The sequence below is a fragment of the Protobothrops mucrosquamatus genome, unplaced genomic scaffold (assembly GCF_001527695.2).
Source record: "Protobothrops mucrosquamatus isolate PMUCROS unplaced genomic scaffold, P.Mucros_1.0 scaffold550, whole genome shotgun sequence".
NCBI classification, from domain to species: domain Eukaryota; kingdom Metazoa; phylum Chordata; class Lepidosauria; order Squamata; family Viperidae; genus Protobothrops; species Protobothrops mucrosquamatus.
The window spans coordinates 607,092-627,868 of NW_015386854.1; the positions used below are offsets into that span (position 1 = coordinate 607,092).

Consider the following 20,777-nt stretch of genomic DNA (forward strand, 5'->3'; position numbering starts at 1 on the left):
TTACCATTAAAATGTTCTCTTTCTAGTAAATGCCACTTTTGTCAATATAATCCACTCTGACAGAGAAGCATTGATAAACATGTTATATATAAAATGTAAAAAGGCAATAATAATAATAATTGTATATATGTTTTTTAAAATGTGATAGTCGCTTTTGCATTTTAAGAATATATTTATTCAATAGGGTGCATATATCATTATTACTAATTCCGTACTCCTGTACATTTCCTCTACTAATTTCCTATGATATTCTCTTTCTGTCCAGAAGGAGTCAGAGAAAAGAAATGGCCAACCAATCCACTGTGACGGAATTCCTTCTGATGGGATTTTCTGATGAACATGATATGCAAATTCTGTATTTTGCAATGTTCCTTGTCATTTACTTATTAGCCTTAATTGGAAATTTCCTTCTTGGTGTTGCTGTGATCCTAAACAAGAACCTTCATGCTCCCATGTATTTCTTTTTGGTGAATTTGTCATTCTCTGATGTTTGTTTCATCTCAACCATTATCCCTAAAGCCATGGCTACTTCTTTGACAAATAACAGGGAGATCTCCTTTGTTGGATGTGCTGCTCAGGTCTTCTCAGTTTTGACTTTTGCAGGTACTGAGCTTGCCTTGCTGACTGTCATGGCTTATGACCGCTATGTGGCTATTTGTCACCCTCTGCAATATACACTAATAATGAATTGGGATGCCTGTTTACAAATGGCAGTTGTTTCCTGGATAAGTACCTTCATTGATTCTTTGCTGCACACCACTCTCACTTTCAGATTAAATTTCTGCAAATCCAATATAATTGAGCAGTTTTTTTGTGATGTTCCTCATCTACAAAATATTTCTTGTACTGATACAAGAATTAATCAGATTCTGATGTTCATTCTAGCACTTATTATAAACACATTTTGTAGTGGGCTCATTTTTATTTCCTATGGCTACATCTTCTCTGTTGTTCTAAAAGTCCCTTCAGTTCAAGGCAGATATAAAGCTTTCTCCACATGTATTCCCCACATGACTGTCTTTTCTTTATTTTTGATCTCTGCTCTCTTTGCATATATGAGGCCCCAAAGTGTTTCTTCTCACACTTTGGACTTGCTCTCAGCTGTTCTCTATACATGTTTGCCCCCACTCCTCAATCCCTTCATTTATAGCTTCAGGAACAAGGACATCCAAAAGGCCATGTGGAAAATGCTTAAGAAGTAAAAGCAGAAAAAACAGATCTGGATAATTGCATTCATTGTTCAAAATCTCTCTTTAGCAGAATATTATGCTCTGCTACTTATCTGGGTTATGTAAATAACAGTTTAAACAATATGGGTTTACATCATGTGATAGATTCTTGGTACTCGGGAGAATTAAAAACTATCCCGATCTAACTTTAACTGAGATGCTTATTCTTTCCAATGACAACTCTCTGTTCTTTTCCTCCCAGATTGTAAGTATCTATTTTTTCAGAACTCAGTTCTGTGGTTATTAAAAAAAACCCTAAAAACTAAGAAAAAAACTAAAATAAGTTGTTATTCTTTTCTTTTCTAGGAGCTAAAAGTCCTACCCAAAGTAAATTTGAAACATTTACATAACTATAAAAATTCCAGCTGAATTCATTCAGCAATCTTTGAAAGCTTTCAATCATGGCCATGATAACAGTGACTTTGCTCCACTGATGCTCTTTTGCTCATATTTGTCCTTTGGAGAAAGTTGTAACAGAATAAATCAACTTTAAAAGACAGATTTTCTTTTTTAAATGCTACAACATTACTTTTTTTAAAAAGTCTTTTCTCTATGTATTTTCTTGATAATTTTTAATGTAATTTCTTTCCCCTCTAATGGAGACCTAGCAGTCGTAGACTCTTGATTTCTAGCCCTGCATCTTCACTACAACAACACACTGGCTTTCTTTACAGGGAAAATCTATCAATAACAAATCCATTCAATCTTAAAGGATGATTTGCTTTCCACTTGTAGCTTTGATCTTGTCATTCGTATATATGTCCAATATAATAACATGTCCAATATAAATAACATTTATTCCATTCTGATACAGTGGTCTATAATACAATGTGTATAAGGTAGTCCTATTAAACAAAAGTTTAACTCTTTGGTCAGGATCCTGTTCCTTAGGTATATTGATCCTAGATAATATTGTTTTAATCCATTTTAATCAGAATAGAGCTGGAAGAGACCTTGAAAAATGGATAATAATTTATCATTACCAAGTATTATATAACTTTCATATATTTCTCATTATATGAAGACAATAAGATACAAGTGTCAAAATTTTCATTATGTAATTGTGGGAATTTGGGAAAAAGTGCATCAATCTATATTTTATGTCATTCTACTGAAAACCCATGAAATGCTGGTGCTTTTTTATTAATTGTAATCAAAATTCCTTTTTTGTCTCATCTGTATCCAAAGGAGCATCATTAAACATTAAATGAAATGAAACATCTGAATTTCTAAAATTTTGTCTTAGAATGCAAAGATATTTTGAGTTGTGAACAGCCGACAAATGAAAATAAACACATGACAAGGAGAATGAGAATGAGAAGATGACAAGGATAAGAGCAATACTGCCTACTACATAGCTAAATATCTTTAGACATAAGACAGTGCTGTGGGTTATAGGTATTTAGCAGAGTGATGGCATGAAAGCTATTTCTGTGTCTAGTTGTTTTGGCAAACAATGTCCTGTAGAGTCATCCCGAGGAGAGAAGTTGAAACAGTTTGTGTCCAGGATGTGAGGGGTCTGTAGATATTTTCTCAGCTGTCTTTCTTGTTCTTGCAATGTAGAGGTTCTCAATGGAAGGCAGACTGGTTGCAATTATTTTTTCTGCAGTCCTAAATATCCACTATGAATATGAATGCATATGCATAACTACTTACCAAGTTTTTAATTGCTAGGAGCAATTAAAATTTCTATGGGAAGATGGATCAGGAATCCACATTGGTGAATGAATTGGTATAGTTATCTTTTCCAGATTAAAAAGGTGACATGTGCAATTTGGTCATTTCAAAAAGCTCACCTACCCATTTCAGTAGTTTTATGAAAACTGTGAAGAGAGACCTCAAAGGGAAGCAAATATTACATGTTACTTTGCCTTTAGTAATAAACATTATGAGGTACTGTATACTTCGTAGAGCCAGTGTGAAGCATTCCACAAGGATGTGTTTCAAAGCATGTAAAACAACTGTAGTCCATCCATTATCTTTTTTTTTTATTTTTTTATATAGTTAGGAACAGAAACAGTAAATATGGACTACAGTATTAACTACTCTTATATAATCTAAAGACAAAAGATGTTTATTTATTTATTTGTTTGTTTGTTTGTTTGTTTGTTTGTTTGTTTGTTTATTTATTTATTTATTTATTTATTTATTTATTAAATTTGTGTGCTGCCCATTTCTCCAAAAGTGACCCTTCAGTATCAGCAAATAAACTTCCTCATTGACCCTACAAGTGAACAATTAAACTTACAAAATATCTAGTTGAAGACAATTTAAATTCAACTTCATTCATTTATATTAATATATATCCAAAGTTGTAAGAGATGGGGAATAAAAATATTTGCAATACGACTAACAGTAACAATAACAATGTTGATGTCGATGACAATGACAAAGACGATGACGATGACGACGATGATGATGATGCATTATCTGTGATTTAAGCAGGCTGTATCTTGGATCAAATGTTCTTTCTCAAAATCTCTGATAAGTTAGATAGATAGAGAGAGATAATGACAAATATGCTAATTTATCTCATGAATCTGCTCCTCAGAGAGCCACAAAATTCATTAGAGAATTTCTAATGAGACGTAGAGCTTTTATGGGACTGAGATTTTGGGATGGGATTCAGAAGTGGTTGCTAATCTAGGGACCATCTAAAATAGCTTTCTGAGGAACATTCTGGATCTGCTTTTAATATGTATCAGATTTTACTGAAATGTATTAAAGCAGTATGATATGTGAATATGATAGTAGATGACAGATAGGTAGCGTGAAAATTATGATCTTTCTCCAGGGAGTGATTTCTTGAAGTACAGTGGAAATCAAGGGTGATGTAACTGCTCTTTCTTTAAATTCTTCTTAGCAGAAACTTAGAATCTATAAAATGGAAGAAAAGCATATGTGAATTTGTACTGTCACCTTTCAAGAACATTTCAAAACAGAAGAGAAATAATGGTAAGTAGAACTTAAGTAAAGACCACAATTCTTATGTGCTCAGGATTTCAGCAATGAAATAACTGTGCAATATTATTCAGGAAGATCATCTCCTTTTGGACGGATGAGTATTATCTAGAGTAATATAATACTGTTGCTTTACACAGATCTAGTAATCAACTTTACGACCTGAGATATTGTCCAAGTAAAGAAGTTCTTCTTAAAACTGTATATGATCTGAACTGTATATGGTAGTTCTCAAAAATTGCTATTCAATATGTCTGATGCTAAAAGGAGTACACTGGATTAAATATGGATTATTTAAGAAAAATAAGAGGAAAAAGAAAAAATGTACCATATACATCATCGCTCATAATTAGAAAACTAATATTCAAAAAGTACTTCCATTTTTCTTTGTTTTACAATTTTTTTACAAAATTGACTGAGTAAACCCACAATAATGATCTAATTGTAGTATCAAATATTTATTTAATTTATTTAATTTGACTATTAGGTCATAACTTATTTATTCAGAATAACTTATTTATTATGAAATTAGTTGATAATTACATAACTATGGGCTTCATTGAATTGAGTGAACACATGTCATACAGACATATGCATAAAACCCAGGAGAACCGTTCCATTAAAGTTTCTGGTGAATTTGCACAGATTAAAAATCTTATATCCTCTTTAATTTGAGAAATATATATATATATTTCAGTAAAGAATGTACCCTAGTTTAATCTCTCTCCTCTCTTCTGTTGAAACAGGGCTGTTGTTAGAGGGGAAAAATGAAGGAGGGTTAGGGTTATGGTTTACTGTCTTGAGTTTTTTTAGAAAGTAATAAATGTGGAATAAAAATTAAATAAACAAATAAATAAATTATATTATATTATATTAAAAATATGAAGTTAATCTGTCTCCTCCACACAAATGGAGCTAGACATCTTGCCTATTAAAGTTGAATTTTGCTTAATTAAAACATTTAATTCCTTACTTTTATGAAGAAAGCTGTAAATACTAAGAGAAAATGATTGCTCCCTAAAGCATACATATATATTTATTGTCTATCTTGTTTGCAGTTTCAAACAGCAAGGTTTCAAAATTTTTGATTTCTTTTGTTTCCAGCATTATTATGGTTTCTTTCTATAAAATGCCATTTTTGGCAATGTAATCCCCTATAACAGTGGGATTTAGTATACATATGTATATGAACGTATACATTGTCATACATAACATAGAAAGGACAAAAATGTGGTATATGTGAAAGTATAAGGTGCCCTGTTACATTTTAAGAATGGGTAGCCCTGGCATTTGGGTAGCCCAAACATAGGGATAATTATAATTTAATACTATATATATACAACTGTTATAATGAATAACTCCGTATCCATATTTACTTCCTGTACTAATTTCCTATGATATTCTCTTTCTGTCCAGAAGGAGTCAGAGAAAACAAATGGCCAACCAATCCACTGTGACGGAATTCCTTCTGATGGGATTTTCCGATGAACATGATATGCAAATTCTGTATTTTGCAATGTTCCTTGTCATTTACTTATTAGCCTTAATTGGAAATTTCCTTCTTGGTGTTGCTGTGATCCTAAACCAGCACCTTCATGTTCCCATGTATTTCTTTTTGGCAAATTTGTCATTCTCTGATGTTTGCTTCATCTCAACTATGATTCCTAAAGCTATGGCTATTTGTTTGAGAAACAACAGGAGGATCTCTTATATTGGATGTGTTGCTCAGGTCTTTTCAGTTTTCACTTTTCTAGGTTCTGAGCTTGCCTTGCTGACTATCATGGCTTATGACCGCTATGTGGCTATTTGTCACCCTCTGCAATATACATTAATGATGAACTGGGATGCCTGTTTACAAATGGCAGCTGCTTCCTGGATAAGCAATTTGATCCATGCTTCACTACACACCATTCTCGCTTTCAGATTAAATTTCTGCAAATCCAATATAATTGAGCAGTTTTTTTGTGATGTTCCTCATCTTCAAAAGATTTCCTGTACTGACACAAGAATTAATCAAATTCTAATTTTGGTTATATCAATCATTGTAGATTCATTTTGTAGTGGACTCCTCTTTATTTCCTATGGCAACATTTTCTTAGCTGTGCTAAAAATCCCTTCAGTTCAAGGCAGATATAAAGCTTTCTCCACATGTATTCCCCACCTGACTGTCTTTTCTTTATTTTTGATCTCTGCTCTGTTTGCATATATGAGGCCCCAAAGTCTATCCTCCCATACTTGGGATTTGCTTTCTGCTGTTATCTACACAGTTTTCCCCCCATTCCTCAATCCCCTCATTTATAGCTTCAGGAACAAGGACATCCAAAAGGCTGTGTGGAGAATGCTAAAAACCTAAGAGTACAAGTTTTATTTAGATAGATCTTTTGTCTTTATTTATAAGCATTATTTGAATAGGATAGAACTGTGCAATACAAAATCTTCACATTAGAGCAATCATAGGTCTTCCAAATGCCTAGATGCTAATACTATCAAAATGAGAGAAGAATCAATTAGATATATTATATAATTTTAAAAGACTTGTTTAATGTACCTTTAGGAAGAGGCATTGGGCTTAAATGTGTTGGATTCATACTGGGTGCAGTAATGAAAATGTAGAGTTTATCAAGAAATTAAGACTTTTAGATGTTTTGTAACTATCAAAGATTTGGCTTTGTCTACAATTTTAGATAGAGAGATATTGAGCAGAATTATTTATCTTACTTTATCAAAATTTACATGTTGGGTGAATAGCCATGCATTATCTTATTCTGAATAATATGATTCAATACTTATGAATTATGATTGATAGTTGAATTTATATATAATTTTAATTTCATATAAGTACCAAATAGGTATTAATAATGATACATAGTAAAATACCTCTATACATTTCTTTCTGTTGCTAAGTTTTATAATTTACATTAATCAGTTTTTGTCTATAATGTTGCATAATAAGCAAACAATTCACCTTTCTGATGGGATATCCTTATTATTAAGCAAATTCAAATTATGCATTTTGACATTTATCCTTCAGTTGCTTAATAATCCTAATTATTCACATAGTTTTTCAGAACTTAGAATCGTAAAACTGATATCAAATAATACATTTTAAAATATTTTAATGACATTTCAAGAAGCAAATTATTTTAAATGCTCTACACAGATTTTACTCTGTACTTCCATCAAGGTATTTGTCAATGCTGCGGCAAACTGAACTGAAGCCATTTTCACTTTGTCTTCATTGCCACATAGATCAGAAGAAGAAACGGGGGGTGTAATTTTCAGTTAGCCCAAACAATTCAACTGTATGGTCATTGCTGATAACATTTTGGCGGGGCGGAGGGCTTGGAGGAGAGCCTGCATTTTCTAACAATTAATGAATGTGATTTATGACATCTAATTTGGGTGGGAATTGCAACTCGCAACTTTGTAACCAACAGGAGGGGAATTTAGTCTTGGGTTCACCTTTGTATGTGCCATTATTTTGTAGCCAAATAAAAATGTTCTTTGAGGAAGAATTCCTTGCCTTAAAGTTGTTTTGATTGGTTTCAGTTACCGGAATCATGACATTAACCCAAGACTCACTCTTTTAATACCATGGGGTCCTGAGCTCTGGTTGCCTACCAAAAGCCTTGGGAGGATGACAAAGACTCAGGGAAGATTCCATAATGGAGAAAAATGAAGAGCCTGTTACTAGCCTCAAAGTTACAACAACCACATCAGTGAATGGGGTGCAGACCATTGCTCCAATAGAGAGTGTGACTTTGGTGATCTCAGCAACAGGTGCGAGACCAAAGGAACCAGGCTAGTCCAGACCATTATCATTATAGACTTAGTCCTGATTGGCACCTCCAGTGACTCAGCCCCGAACATCGCCGGTGCCACACCAGTCCTAGGCACCTACCAAGAGCTCACCCAGCAGCGGTGTTTCCAAGAGATCAGCTGCACCAGTATGGATTGCTGCAGGCTGTCCTAGATCAGCAGCGGAATCTCCCCATTTCAAGCCCACGTTTGATGGTGACCTTGAGAAGTTAACTTTCTTCTTGAACCAAGTGTGCTCCCACATAAACAGAAGTGTCAATGCTTATCCGGACCCTGCCCATATGGTCAATGTGGTAGCGGCATCTTGGAGGGGGAAGCAGCAGAGTGGCTAACCGCTTATACAATGAGCAAGCACCTGAGCTATGGGACTACAATCTTTTCATCCAAGGCCTGAGAACCAGATTTGAGGATGGTTCCATAGCCCTGCAAGCTGAAAAAGACATCCATGAAGTCAAACAGAAGGGTCAGCCAGCAAAGGAATATGTGAGTTAATTACGGAAAGTGGCTGACAGAATCATGCAGTGGTTCGAGTGATCGCTAGTTCATCATTTCAAGTCCAGGTTGGATCCAGATCTATTCCAGGCATGCATCTATAGAGGGATCCCTGATCAACTCCACAAGTGGTATTGCTTGGCTATGAATTTAGATACCGAAATGAACCACTACAAGAAACCACCAGCTCCTGAACCTAGACCAAGACCAGATCCAACGAGACATCAGCTTCCCCGATGAACCCCTTTGACTTGGACTACTAGAGCAGCAAAGACATCAACTGGGGCACCAATAAAATATTTTAGATGTGACCAGCCAGGTCACGAAGCAGCTGTTTGTCCAGTTCCTTTCCCTCAGCAAAAAAAGTGGCTCAACCATGCCAGCAAAACAAAAAGGAAGCTCGCAGCCCACCAGAGAAAAACCAAGTTGGATCAACCAGGAGCAAGCTACTCAAGTCACCTCCCCTACTCAAGAGAAGACAGAGGCCCTGACTGACACTGCCCTTTCATCATCTCCGTATGACAGCAACAATGAGGGAGAAAGCAACCTGATGGTGAGTCAGCCTGTTCCACCTTTTTCCCTCTCTGCTAAGCTATTGGTCCCTAAGATAGGAGCCCAGATGGACTTACATGTATTGAAAGACTCTGGGTATTCATGATGCCTGATCAACCTCTCTACCGTTCTTAAATTAGGCATCAGAGCAAAAAAGCTTTCCTCTCCCATGAGATTTGAACAGGCAGACAGATCTTTAGTGGGTGGAGCTTTAGTTACCCACCTAATGGAGTTTGTGTGACTAGAGGTGGGGGAACATCGGGAGTTTATCCAGTTTGTTGTGGCCCCAAAAATGACTGAAACAGTGATTTTGGGATTAGCTTGGTTGGACAAGTGGAAACCTCTAATGTGGTGGGAGAAGGGGATGAGAACTCTGAGATTACCCATAGGGACATCACCCCCAACCCCTCAAGTGACACAAGTGGGATCTCAACACGACCATCTGAAACTCTAAAAATGGCAGCAGATCCACTGCCAGGGGTACCTCTCATTCCCAGAGAATACAGAGACTTGGCTGAAGTGTTCAGTGAGACAGAATGTGACATCCTATCCCCCCATAGAACTACGGACTGTGCAATTGAGATTCTGCCAGGAGCTAAATTGCCAAAACCAAAGATGTATGCAATGACCCCCTTCGAGATGAAGGAATTGAGGGAGTATATCGATAAAAATTTGGTGAGGGGTTTCATTTAACCCACAAAATCCAAAGTGGTGGCCCCATACTTTTTAAGGAGAAAAAAGATGGATTGCTTAGGCTTTGTGTTGATTTTAAAGGTCTTAATGATGTTAGCATGGAGAATATGTATTCAGCCCTCTGGGTAGATTTTAGTTTAAGGTCATGCCTTTGGGGCTGCAAGGAGCTCCTGCTGTGTTCATGCAGCTGATCAACCAAGGAGTTTTGGTTTCTCTTGATGAAATCTTAATCTATACAGAGACTATGGAAGAATATACAATATTAGTACGAGAAGTACTCAAAAAACTACTGAACGCCAAACTTTATGCAAGACTCTCAAAATGTGAATTCCATCAGGCACATTTGGATTATCTGAGTTACAGAATTTCCAGAAAAAGAGTTGAGATGGACCCAGCTAAAGTAAAAGCTGTGGTTGGATGGCAGCCCCCCTCCCCCGAACTCAAAAACAGCTCCAAAGCTTTTTGGGATTTGCTAATTTCTACCGCCAATTTATCCCCTCATTTCCTGAGATTGCTTTGCCCATCACAGAACTGTTAAAAACTGGTAAAGATGGGGGTAAGCCATGACTGGGTGAACCCCTACGCTGGTCATTAGATTGCCAAGCCGCTTTTGAGAATTTTAAAAGACTGTTCGTTGCAGAACCAATTCTCAAACACCCTCATCCTGAGGAGCAATTTATTATTCAAGCTAATGCCAGTGATGAGGCAGTGGGTGCAGTTCTGTTACAGAAAAACCATAAAGGAGAATTATGCGCCTACACTTTGAAAAAACTCATTAACACAGAATGGAGATGGGCTGTCTGGGAGAAGGAGGCTTTTGCAATTAGATGGGCTTTATTGACTTGGTGTCACTTCCTAGAGGGGAGCAAGGTATCTTTTCAGGCATGGACTGGTCAAAAAAACTTAGAAGCACTGAAAACTCCCCGCAAACTATTCCCCAAACAAGTATGCTGGGCACAATATTTTATTCATTTTAACTTTACCCTGAAGTATAAACCAGGGGAAAAACATTTCTTAGGTGATGCTCTCTTTAGTTTTCCTCAATATAAAAGCCAGTGCGAACAAAACATAAACCCTATCATGCCACCATCACAAGTGATTTCTCAGATAAACCCTGGATGATGACAGCACATCAGGGTGCCTAACCCAGACAACTAATTGACAAAGAAATTAAAACAAGAACTAAAAAATGACCGATGGTTCAAGGAAAATCAAACCATCCTGACTCACAGGGATGGATTAGCTTAGAAAGGGGAAAATTATATCTGCCCAAATCACTCCAACTCCAAGCACTCCAATGCAGCCACAACATTAAACAAGCTGGTCACTTTGGATACATAAAAACATTACAGTTAATCTGGAGGCAATTTTGGTGGCCAGGATTAAAGAAAGATGTGGAGAACTGTGTAAAAAGTTGTGCAGTTTGTGCTCCCGTGAAGAGAATCCCAGGAAAGACTCCTGGATTGTTATAGCTTGTCGCAGATCCTTCTCAGCCATGGGAACAGATCGCTATGGACTTCATTATCGAATTACCATAGAGTAAAGGAAATATGGTAATATGGACAGTGATTGACCTTTTTTCAAAGCAAGCTTACTTAATAGCATGCTCTAGTCTTCCATCTGCCCAGAAATTAGCCACATTGTTCCTTAAATATATTAACCGGCTGCATGGTGCACCAAAATGAATAATTTTAGACAGGGAGGTTCAATCAACGATTTGGATGAGGGGATAGATGGGGAACTCATCAAATTTGCAGACGACACCAAGCTGGCAGGAATAGCCAACACTCCAGAAGATAGGCTTAGGATACAGGAGGATCTGAACAAACTGGAACACTGGGCGCTATCTAACAAAACAAAATTCAACACTGAAAAAAGTAAAGTTCTACATTTAGGCAAAAACAAAAACAAATGTACAGGTATAGTATGGGGGTACCTTGCTCAATAGTAGCAACTGTGAGAGGGATCTCAGAGTCCTAGTGAACAATCACTTAAATATGAGCCAGCAGTGTGCTGTAGCTGTCAAAAAGGCCAAAACAGTGCTAGGCTGCATTAACAGAGGGATAGAATCAAGATCATGTGAAGTATTAATACCACTTTAAAATGCCTTGGTAAGGCCACACTTGGACTACTGCATCCAGTTTTGGTCACCACGATATAAAAAAAATGTTGAGACTCTAGAAAGAATACAGAGAAGAGCAACAAATATGATTAGAAATCCGGAGGCTAAAACATATAAGGAACGGTTTCTGGAATTGGGTATGTCTAGTTTAATGAAGAGAAGGATGAGGGGGGACATGATAGCAGTGTTCCAATATCTCAGGGGCTGCCACAAAGAAGAGGGAGTCAAACTATTCTCCAAAGTGCCAGAAGGCAGGACAAGAAGCAACGGATGGAAACTAATCAATGAGAGAAGCAACCTAGAACTAAGAGAAACTTCCTGACAGTTAGAACAATTAACCAGTGGAACAACCTGCCTCCAGAAGCGGTGAATGCTCCAACACTGGAAGTTTTTAAGAAGAGACTGGGCAGCCATTTGTCTGAAATGGTATAGGGCTTCCTGCCTGAGCAGGGGGTTTGACTAGATGACCTCCAAGGTCCCTTCAAATATTATTATTATTATTATTATTATTATTATTATTATTATTATTATTATTATTATTATTATTATTATTATTATTATTATTATTATTATTATTATTATTATTATTATTATTTACGGCCAGATTTCGGAGGGATTTCCTAAAACTGATTGGTTCTACTCAAGGACTGTCATCAGTTTTTAACCCCTCTATGAATGGTGCAGCTGAACGCAATGATGGAGCAGTATCTTAGATGCTGCATAGATTATCAACAGACTAACTGGAGTGGCCTACAAAAACACAGTACATAGCAGCACTGGACTCACACCATTTAAGATAGCCACTGGGAGGGATTTTATTCCAATGCCTGAATATTCCCCTGCCTCTCAAACATTAGATCAGTGGGTGTCTGCCTGGAGGGGTGTTTGGGATAATACAAAGAAAGCTTTAACAAAAGCCTCAGACATTTACAAAACAAAAAACAAAAGAACAAGCTGACAAGAGACAAGCACCTCAGAAATCATTTCATGTGCTGGGAAAAGGTTTATCTTTCTACAAAATATGTAAGACTTAAGTTGCCTAATAAAAAAAATGGGGCCAAAATACCTGGGACTATTTCCTATAGTCTGGATCATAAATCCAGTCACTGTAGAATTGAAACTCCCTCGTCTTTTAGAAAGATCCACCCAGTATTTCACAACAATCTGTTGAAACCTTTTAGAGAGTCAACTTTGAGATCCCCTCCTAAGAAAGCACCTGGTCTGCTTGTGGTGGCTGGAGAGACTCATTATGAAGTAAAACACATACTTGATGCTAGATTGTACAAGGGTAAATTGCAATATTTAGTGCAATGGAAGGAGTATCTGTTATCAGAGACCACTTGGGTGAAGAGTACTGATGTGAAAGCTGATAGGCTTATACGCAAATTCTATGATAAACATCCAAGTAAACTGAGAGGGGATTCTTACCTTTTAAGGGTAGCCGAATGTCAATGCTATGACAAACCGAACTGAAGCCATTTTCATTTTGCCACATAATTAGGTTAGAAAAAGAAAGGGGGGTGTAGTTTTCAGTTAGCCAAAACAATTCAAGTGTATCAGAACCAAGGTCATTGCTGATAACATTTTGGCAGGCTGGAGGGCTGGGAAGAGTGCCCGCATTTTCTAACAACATACTGAGATTTTATTTTAAATATTTTAACATCATTTTGAAGAATAGACCATTTCAAATCTTATACATAAGTTTCCACCATTTCAACTCAACCTATTACTGCTTTCCATCTAACATCTTGATATTGTGTAATATATTTTATTCACCTTGGAATTCATAATGACAAGTTAAGAATTTCTGAAAAATTTCAAATTACTATATTGTATTATAGAAAAAATAATATCCATTGATATAAAATGAATAAACATGTTTGATGTATCCATTGAACTTTTGAAATAAATCATTTTGACAATGATTTTAACTATATTCTGACAACAAATTGATAATAGTGATCTGTACTGAAAAGTCATTTTTCCTTCATTTGTTTCCTGTAGGGTTTTTTTTTTTCCATAATCTGTTTTGGTCCAGAATGATTGAAAGAACTAGAACATGCAACCAATCTTCTGTGAGAGAATTCCTTCTGATGGGATTTTTTGATGATCATGATGTTCAATGTTTGCATTTTGTCATTTTTCTTTCATTTACTTAGTAGCCTTAACTGGTAATTTACTTATAATTTTTGTTGTGTTCCTGAATCACCACCTGCACATACCTATGCATTTCTTTCTGGCTAACCTCTCCCTAACTGATATTTGTTTAATCACAGCCATAGTTCCCAATCCACGGCAGTTTCACTGACAAATAAAAGAATAATTATTGTTAATTGTTAGTTTTACATGTTCTGAGGTTTCCTTGCTAACCATTGTGGCTTATGACCATTACATAGCTATTTGCCATCCTCTATAATACTGTCTCATCCTGAACTGGGAAGCATGCGATCAAATGGCAGTTACTTCCTGGATCAGCTCCTTGCTATGTGCATCTCTACAAACAGTCATCACTTTCCAATTAAGCTTCTGTGGACCAAACACAACTGGGCAATTTTTCTGTGACATTCCTCAGTTACAAAAGATTTCTTATACAGATACAAACACAGATACAGATACAAAAGTGAATCAGATTGTGATTTGCATATTTGGATTTATTGTGTCTTCATTTTGTTCTCGATTGATTTTTGCTTCTTATGTCTACATTATTTCTGCCGTGATGAAGATTCAATCAATTGAAGGCAGATGCAAAGAATTTTCAACTTGTATTCCACACTTGACAGTTTTTTCTTTATTCATCGCTACATGTTTGTTTTCATTCATGAGGCCAAAATCTCTTTATTCTCCCATTATAGACATGCTTTCTGCTGTTTTATATACAGTTGTGCCTCCTGTTATGAATCCCATCATTTATAGCCTCCGGAACAAGAACATTCAAGCAGCTGTGTAGAAATTAACATTGAAAATAAACAAACAAACAAGCAAACAAATGAATAATAAATCCTAACCTAATTTGATTGTCTTCAGTCTGACAAATATTTTTCAATAGAATTTCCTTGTGAAAGGATGAGGGATCCTCCTATAAATGTGTCTTTCTCAATTATATTCTAGTCTAACATATAGGTCAGCTTCCCTATGTTGCAGAGTATTTGGATATAATAGAGGGGATATGAGAAGTATGTAGGACATTACTTTGCACAAGTAACTGGCAACACAACACTAGACTGAGTCTTTTGCTCCTAGTTGTCTATTATACTTACACTAATATATTATTTATCATTTGGATCATTTCCCGCAGTAAATAAATGAACAAGTATAATATTGTTGAAAAATTCACTTATTTAGTTTTCTCTTTGTCTAGTTTTATTACTTGTATGGAGAATGAATCATGTTTTAGCTGTTCCTATTTATAAGTATTAACAATTCAAAAAGGTTCACAAACCTTAAACCACCATGATATTTACTTTCAAGTAATGTGATACATAATGTGGTTCCTTGTTTCATATAGATACAGAACAAGGCAATTGACCAACTTGACTAGATCTCAATACCTTTATTATGATATAATATGGTTATAATAAAAAACCCTAGTCAAAATAATCATATCCATGTCCAGGTTTTTTTTTAAATACATGAGAGATAAAATACAATTTTCTATCTACTGAGAAAGTGTCAAGATAAATATATAGGACATCCTGAGGGAAGGAGTTGAAACAGTTTATATCCAAGATGTGAAGAGTTTGTAAATAGTAGAGCACACTTTCATTCATTCCAGCTATTAAAATATTGCCAAAAGGTGAACACCTGTAGTTTACATAAAACATTAAAAGATGAATTAGATTGCTATTTTTTTTGTTCCTGAAATATATCATTATTAAGTTAAATTGGATATAGGAATACTATCCTGTGCTGCGCTCTGTCTCTTTCTTCATAAGCTATAATAAAATCATGCTATCCTTTTCTTTGAACCAAAAGCCCTATCCCAAGTAAATCTTCCACAACACTATGCCTATAGAAAGCTCTGCTGGATCCATTCAGTAATCTGTCTGATCCAGGATCCCATGTTATACCAGAGACACAATATTGAATCTGGAAGCTTTTAGTCATGGAGATGAAAGCAGTAACCTTGCTTCAGTGTTGCTGTCCAACTCCTAGTATTTATCCTTATGAAAAAAAATTAGAACAGACTTAGTCATCATAAAGAGCTCAGATTTTCTTTTTAAAATATTTTTAAAATGTTTTAATGTAATTTCTTGATGTTAAAATATTTCCTTTTCTTTTTCTTACCTTAAATTGTTTATCTTTTTAAGTGATTTAATGTATGTCTGTTGGAAAATAGATCATTAAAAGTATTTGGTTTTCAAGCAAAAAAAAGTATTATTTGTGTTATTTTTTTTAAATTTAGCAGCAATGTTAATTCCTGGTAGAACACACACAGAATTGGTTGAGCTGAGTTAACTGTTACTAATTTTACAAATAAATGCAATGGAATTTATTATTATTACTATGATTTAATCTTCAGTTAGATTCACAGCCTGAGACTGGTTAAAAACTTAACAGTTCAGCTTCTAACCAAGGACCTAAGAGCTGTTAAGGTCATGTCTAAGTAGATAGGCACTTTCGAGTAGAGTGGTTATAGATTTTATCCCACCTTTTTTGTATGTAATCCAAGGTGCCAACCATACCTAATATACATGCCTCCTATGTACTCCACAACAACAGGGGGACTGTGAGGTGGGCTGGCCTGAACATCATTGACCGAATGTCCTCCTGATTGCTTTCATATCTAAGCAGGCATAGAACTTGTGGTCTTCTAATTTCTACCTCAAAGCCATCACCATTATACCAAACTGGCTCCCCCTTCAGAGGCACGTTATCAGTAATAAGCCTAATTGAGCCTAAAGGATGGTTTGCTTTCCACTTACATTTCATCTTGTCCAATATAAATGATATTCCATAAATATGAATCCATTATTTGGTTTATAATTCAGTATTCATGAAACATTCCTATTAAGCAATAGATTAATGTTTAATTTTAAACATTTTAACATATTTTTTTCGTTTTCAGGACTCTGTTATTATACCCTGCAGCAATAACATAGAATTGCAATAATCCTTTCAGCGTCTCTTTCCTGGCCTGATTTACTATGAAGACTGTACAATATGTATTGTTCTTTTCGACCATTCAGCTCATTTAAGGTGCTTTTCCAGCTGATGAATAAGAGGGAATAAAATCTGGTATCTCTGAGATAGTGTCTGGACTGAAAGATTCATTGCCAATGGAATTTAAGATCTATTGTTGTTTTAAGATATTTTTGTTATCTGTGTCCCTCTGCTATATTGCATATGCACCTGTATAGCTATGGGTTCAAGAAATAATATAAAGCAGTTCATAACTGGGGACATTATTCTTAATAGACTCATAAAAGAAGGGGGAGAGAATCAACTCAAGTACTCAAGTACTCCTGCTGGATGAAGAGTTAGCAGCAGGCTTCTCCTGTGTTTGAAAATTAAATGGGGGAGGGGGGTGAGCGAGGTTCAAACTGAGACATTAAAGCTGTCTGCTTTATTATGAGTTAATTGAAGGTATTCCAATGCAGAAGAAAATTAAACTTTCTTTATTACATTGGGAAATGTTGTGATCCCAAAGGAGGGATTAACTGAAATGCAACAGTAAACTGATAACATAGATTTTTTTTACAAAGCAAATCTTTCTTTAAAATAGAGCATTTATATTTAAAGAGATTGGCAGAATCTTCTTCTCATTCAAAGAATTCAGAGGTAAGTAGAGTTCTCTTTCATTTATTTCCAGCTATTAAAACATTGCTAAAAGGTGAGAACCTGTACTTTACATATAGCATTATACCAGTGGTGGGATTCAGCCAGTTTGCATCATTTCAGCAGAACTGGTAGCTAATTTTTTGTTGCCCAAGCCCAGAATGGACTTCCGGAAGTAGCATCCACACGGAGAACTGGTTGTTCACATATTTGAATCCCACCACTGCATTATAGGGTGAATTATGTTTATATTTTTCTCACTCCTGAAATACATCATTTCTAGGCTCAGGTAAATAGTTATAAGATTATAATGAGAAACAAATTAGTTATATATTGACTCCAGATCATATAATACTAATGAAAAACTCATCATGCATATTTATGGTAGGTAATTAATGCTTGTTTGTACTGATACAATATGTAATCATATTGTTTTTCTTTTTGCTTGAATATAAGAACTATACAAATATTATTTAATAATAATTTGATTCAGAACTGAGATAAACTAGCAGTAATTACACTTAATTCAAAGAACTTGATGGATACACTAAGTTTTTAGAGAATATATAAACATGTAAAAGTCAGAAGTATATGTAACCCTAGGACTTCATGTAAAAAACATCAGTTAGCAATTATGTAACATTAAATTGAAGTATGTTCCACTCATGTTGGTAAATTGGAATATAGTGAACACAAATTAAATTCTCTTTTAGAAAGAGAGGTAGAAAAAGAAAGAAAAAAAAGAAAGAAAAAAGGAAGAAAGGAAATTAGAGACACAGAAAGAAGAAAGGAAGGAAGGGAATTATTAATTGGATATGATGAGTTATTAGAAAACATCCTTTGGGGGGGGGAAATCCAATTTTTAAGATTTAGTGGTGTCTTGGGATAGGAGGTAGAATGGAATTTAGAAGAGGTATTTATCTATCTCTATAAAAATTAATGTATGATGGATAAATTAATATGTCTTGCTCTATTCTGAATAATGCAACTCTTTGGGCTTAATAACTTATGTTAACAGTTGAATTTATATCCAATTTTAATTATCAGTAATTACTAAATAGGTATTAATAAAGATATAGAATACCTCTCTATATATCTATTTCTTTCAGTAATTGTCTTTTAGTCTACAATAATTTCCTTCTATCCACAATAATTCAAAGATGTGTACTTAGCAACCAAGTCACCTGACTGGGTATTTTCATCAATGTTGAAATTCTTCATTTTATTTTTTTCTGTAGTTGCTTAATAATCATAATTATACATACATATGTACATCTCCATATTTTTCTACAGGAAAATTGTTAAACAATATTATTCAAAAAATTTAATGCAATTTCAAAAAAATGGATCATTTTAAATACTGTACAGAGACTTTTCTCCCCCACTTCCCTCAATGCATTATTGTTCTTTCTCAACTTTCTGATATTGCATGTTATTTTAAACATTTTAACATGCATTTGATGGATGGACCATTTGACTTGTAAAGTTTTTATTTTTTTTTTCATACAGTTCAGTAGTATTTATTCAACAAATGTGTTGTCTGAGTTTATCATTCACTAATTCAAATTTAATTCCTAATCCTTTATTCTTTTCTCTAGCCATTGATAAAATAAGTCGCAAGTTTGAAAGTATTCTGTTTCTTCTTTTTCTTTCAACTTCATAGTAAATCTGTCCATTTCTGCATATTCTAGTATTTTTTAATTATTTCTTCCTCTGGTGGTATTTCTTCATTTTTCCAATATTGTGCAAATATAATTCTTGTTGCTGTTATCACATCTAAAATCAAATATATACTTTATCAATCTTTTCTGGCATTATACCTAGTAAAAAAAGTTCAGGTTTAAAATCTACATGTTTTCCCAACATCATTTCTAGCCAAGTATGCATTTTTGTCCAGTATCTCCTTGCTTTAACACATGCCCACCATACATGATAATAAGTACCTGACTTGTGTTTACATTTCCAACATCTATCTGACATATTTTTAAACATTTTTGCTCACCTTGCTGGTGGCAAGTGCCATCTATAAAACATTTTATATAGGTTTTCTTTAAAAGAAGTTGACATTGTCAATTTATAATTTCTTTCCCACAAGTTTTGCCATTATCCTAAATCTATATTATATCTAAAATTATTTGCCAATGTTATCATTGTTTCTTTAACTTGTTCATTTTCCATTTTTAAATTCAATAAAAAAGTATTGTGTATATATATATATATATATATATATATATATATATATATATATATATATATATATATATATATATATATATATATATATATATAGGGAGTTCAGACAGATTAGTCTGATTGTGAACACCTTGACATTTTCAACTGCCATACTGCAGTTTACTCTTTTTTACAATATCTCTTGCCTTGCCGCCCCCAACTAGGGGCATAGAGCAGGCTCAAGTCGCAACTGCGAAATATTTTTATATCCAATTTTCTTTTTTCTGACAAAGAGTAAAGAATTAAATTGGGAGACTAAGATGAACCATTTCTGGCTTTTTTGCCTTCATCAGTTAGCCATACCCTTTATGGGATTCGAACCTGGGCAGTTATAATTACTCCCTTGACTCTGCTGGCAAAGAGGGGAAGAGAACCTGTGGCTCAGTGACTAAATCACTGACTAGCATGTATAACTGCCCAGGTTCGAATCCCATAAAGGGTATGGCTAACTGATGAAGGCAAAAAAGCCAGAAATGGTCCATCTTAGTCTCCCAATTTAATTCTTTACTCTTTGTCAGAAAAAAGAAATTTGGATATATATATATTTGTTTTTTTAAGGTTTTCACGGGTGTTTATATGTGAGTCTTTGGTCATTCGGGTTTTCTCCCGTGTAAGATTAGAAGTATCATAGCGACGTTTCGATGAAATCACATTCATCATCATCAGGCTTGTGCTTTTAGCTTTGTGCTTCTTAGAGTAATAAGAAATGTCTGCTGTTTCTCTCTTTTAACTGCCAGTGGGGTTTGAAATGAGGGGGCGGGGACTTGGTTGTGTTCTGAATGGGTGGATGTGTGCTCTGATTGGTTAAGGAACTTGGCTGCGCTCTGATAGGATGGGGGGTTAGCTGTGCTCTGATAGGCTGGGGGAGTGTTCTGTTTGGGAGGGGGGTTTTTTGGGGTTAG

At 35.0% G+C, this 20,777-nt stretch overlaps 2 protein-coding genes and 1 pseudogene across 2 annotated transcripts; all 3 read left to right on the top strand.

The window, feature by feature from the left end:
• The first annotated feature begins 284 nt into the window (after nucleotides 1-284).
• Nucleotides 285-1,202, top strand: LOC107288471 (olfactory receptor 14A16-like). Its single transcript, XM_015817093.1, has one exon. It carries the CDS (start codon nucleotides 285-287, stop codon nucleotides 1,200-1,202), a length of 918 nt encoding a protein of 305 aa, XP_015672579.1.
• A 4,423-nt stretch (nucleotides 1,203-5,625) lies between these two features.
• LOC107288472 (olfactory receptor 14A16-like) lies at nucleotides 5,626-6,543 on the top strand. Its single transcript, XM_029284366.1, has one exon. It carries the CDS (start codon nucleotides 5,626-5,628, stop codon nucleotides 6,541-6,543), a length of 918 nt encoding a protein of 305 aa, XP_029140199.1.
• Nucleotides 6,544-13,907: 7,364 nt separating this feature from the next.
• On the top strand, nucleotides 13,908-14,872 carry LOC114922648 (annotated as a pseudogene).
• The last annotated feature ends 5,905 nt before the right edge of the window (nucleotides 14,873-20,777 follow it).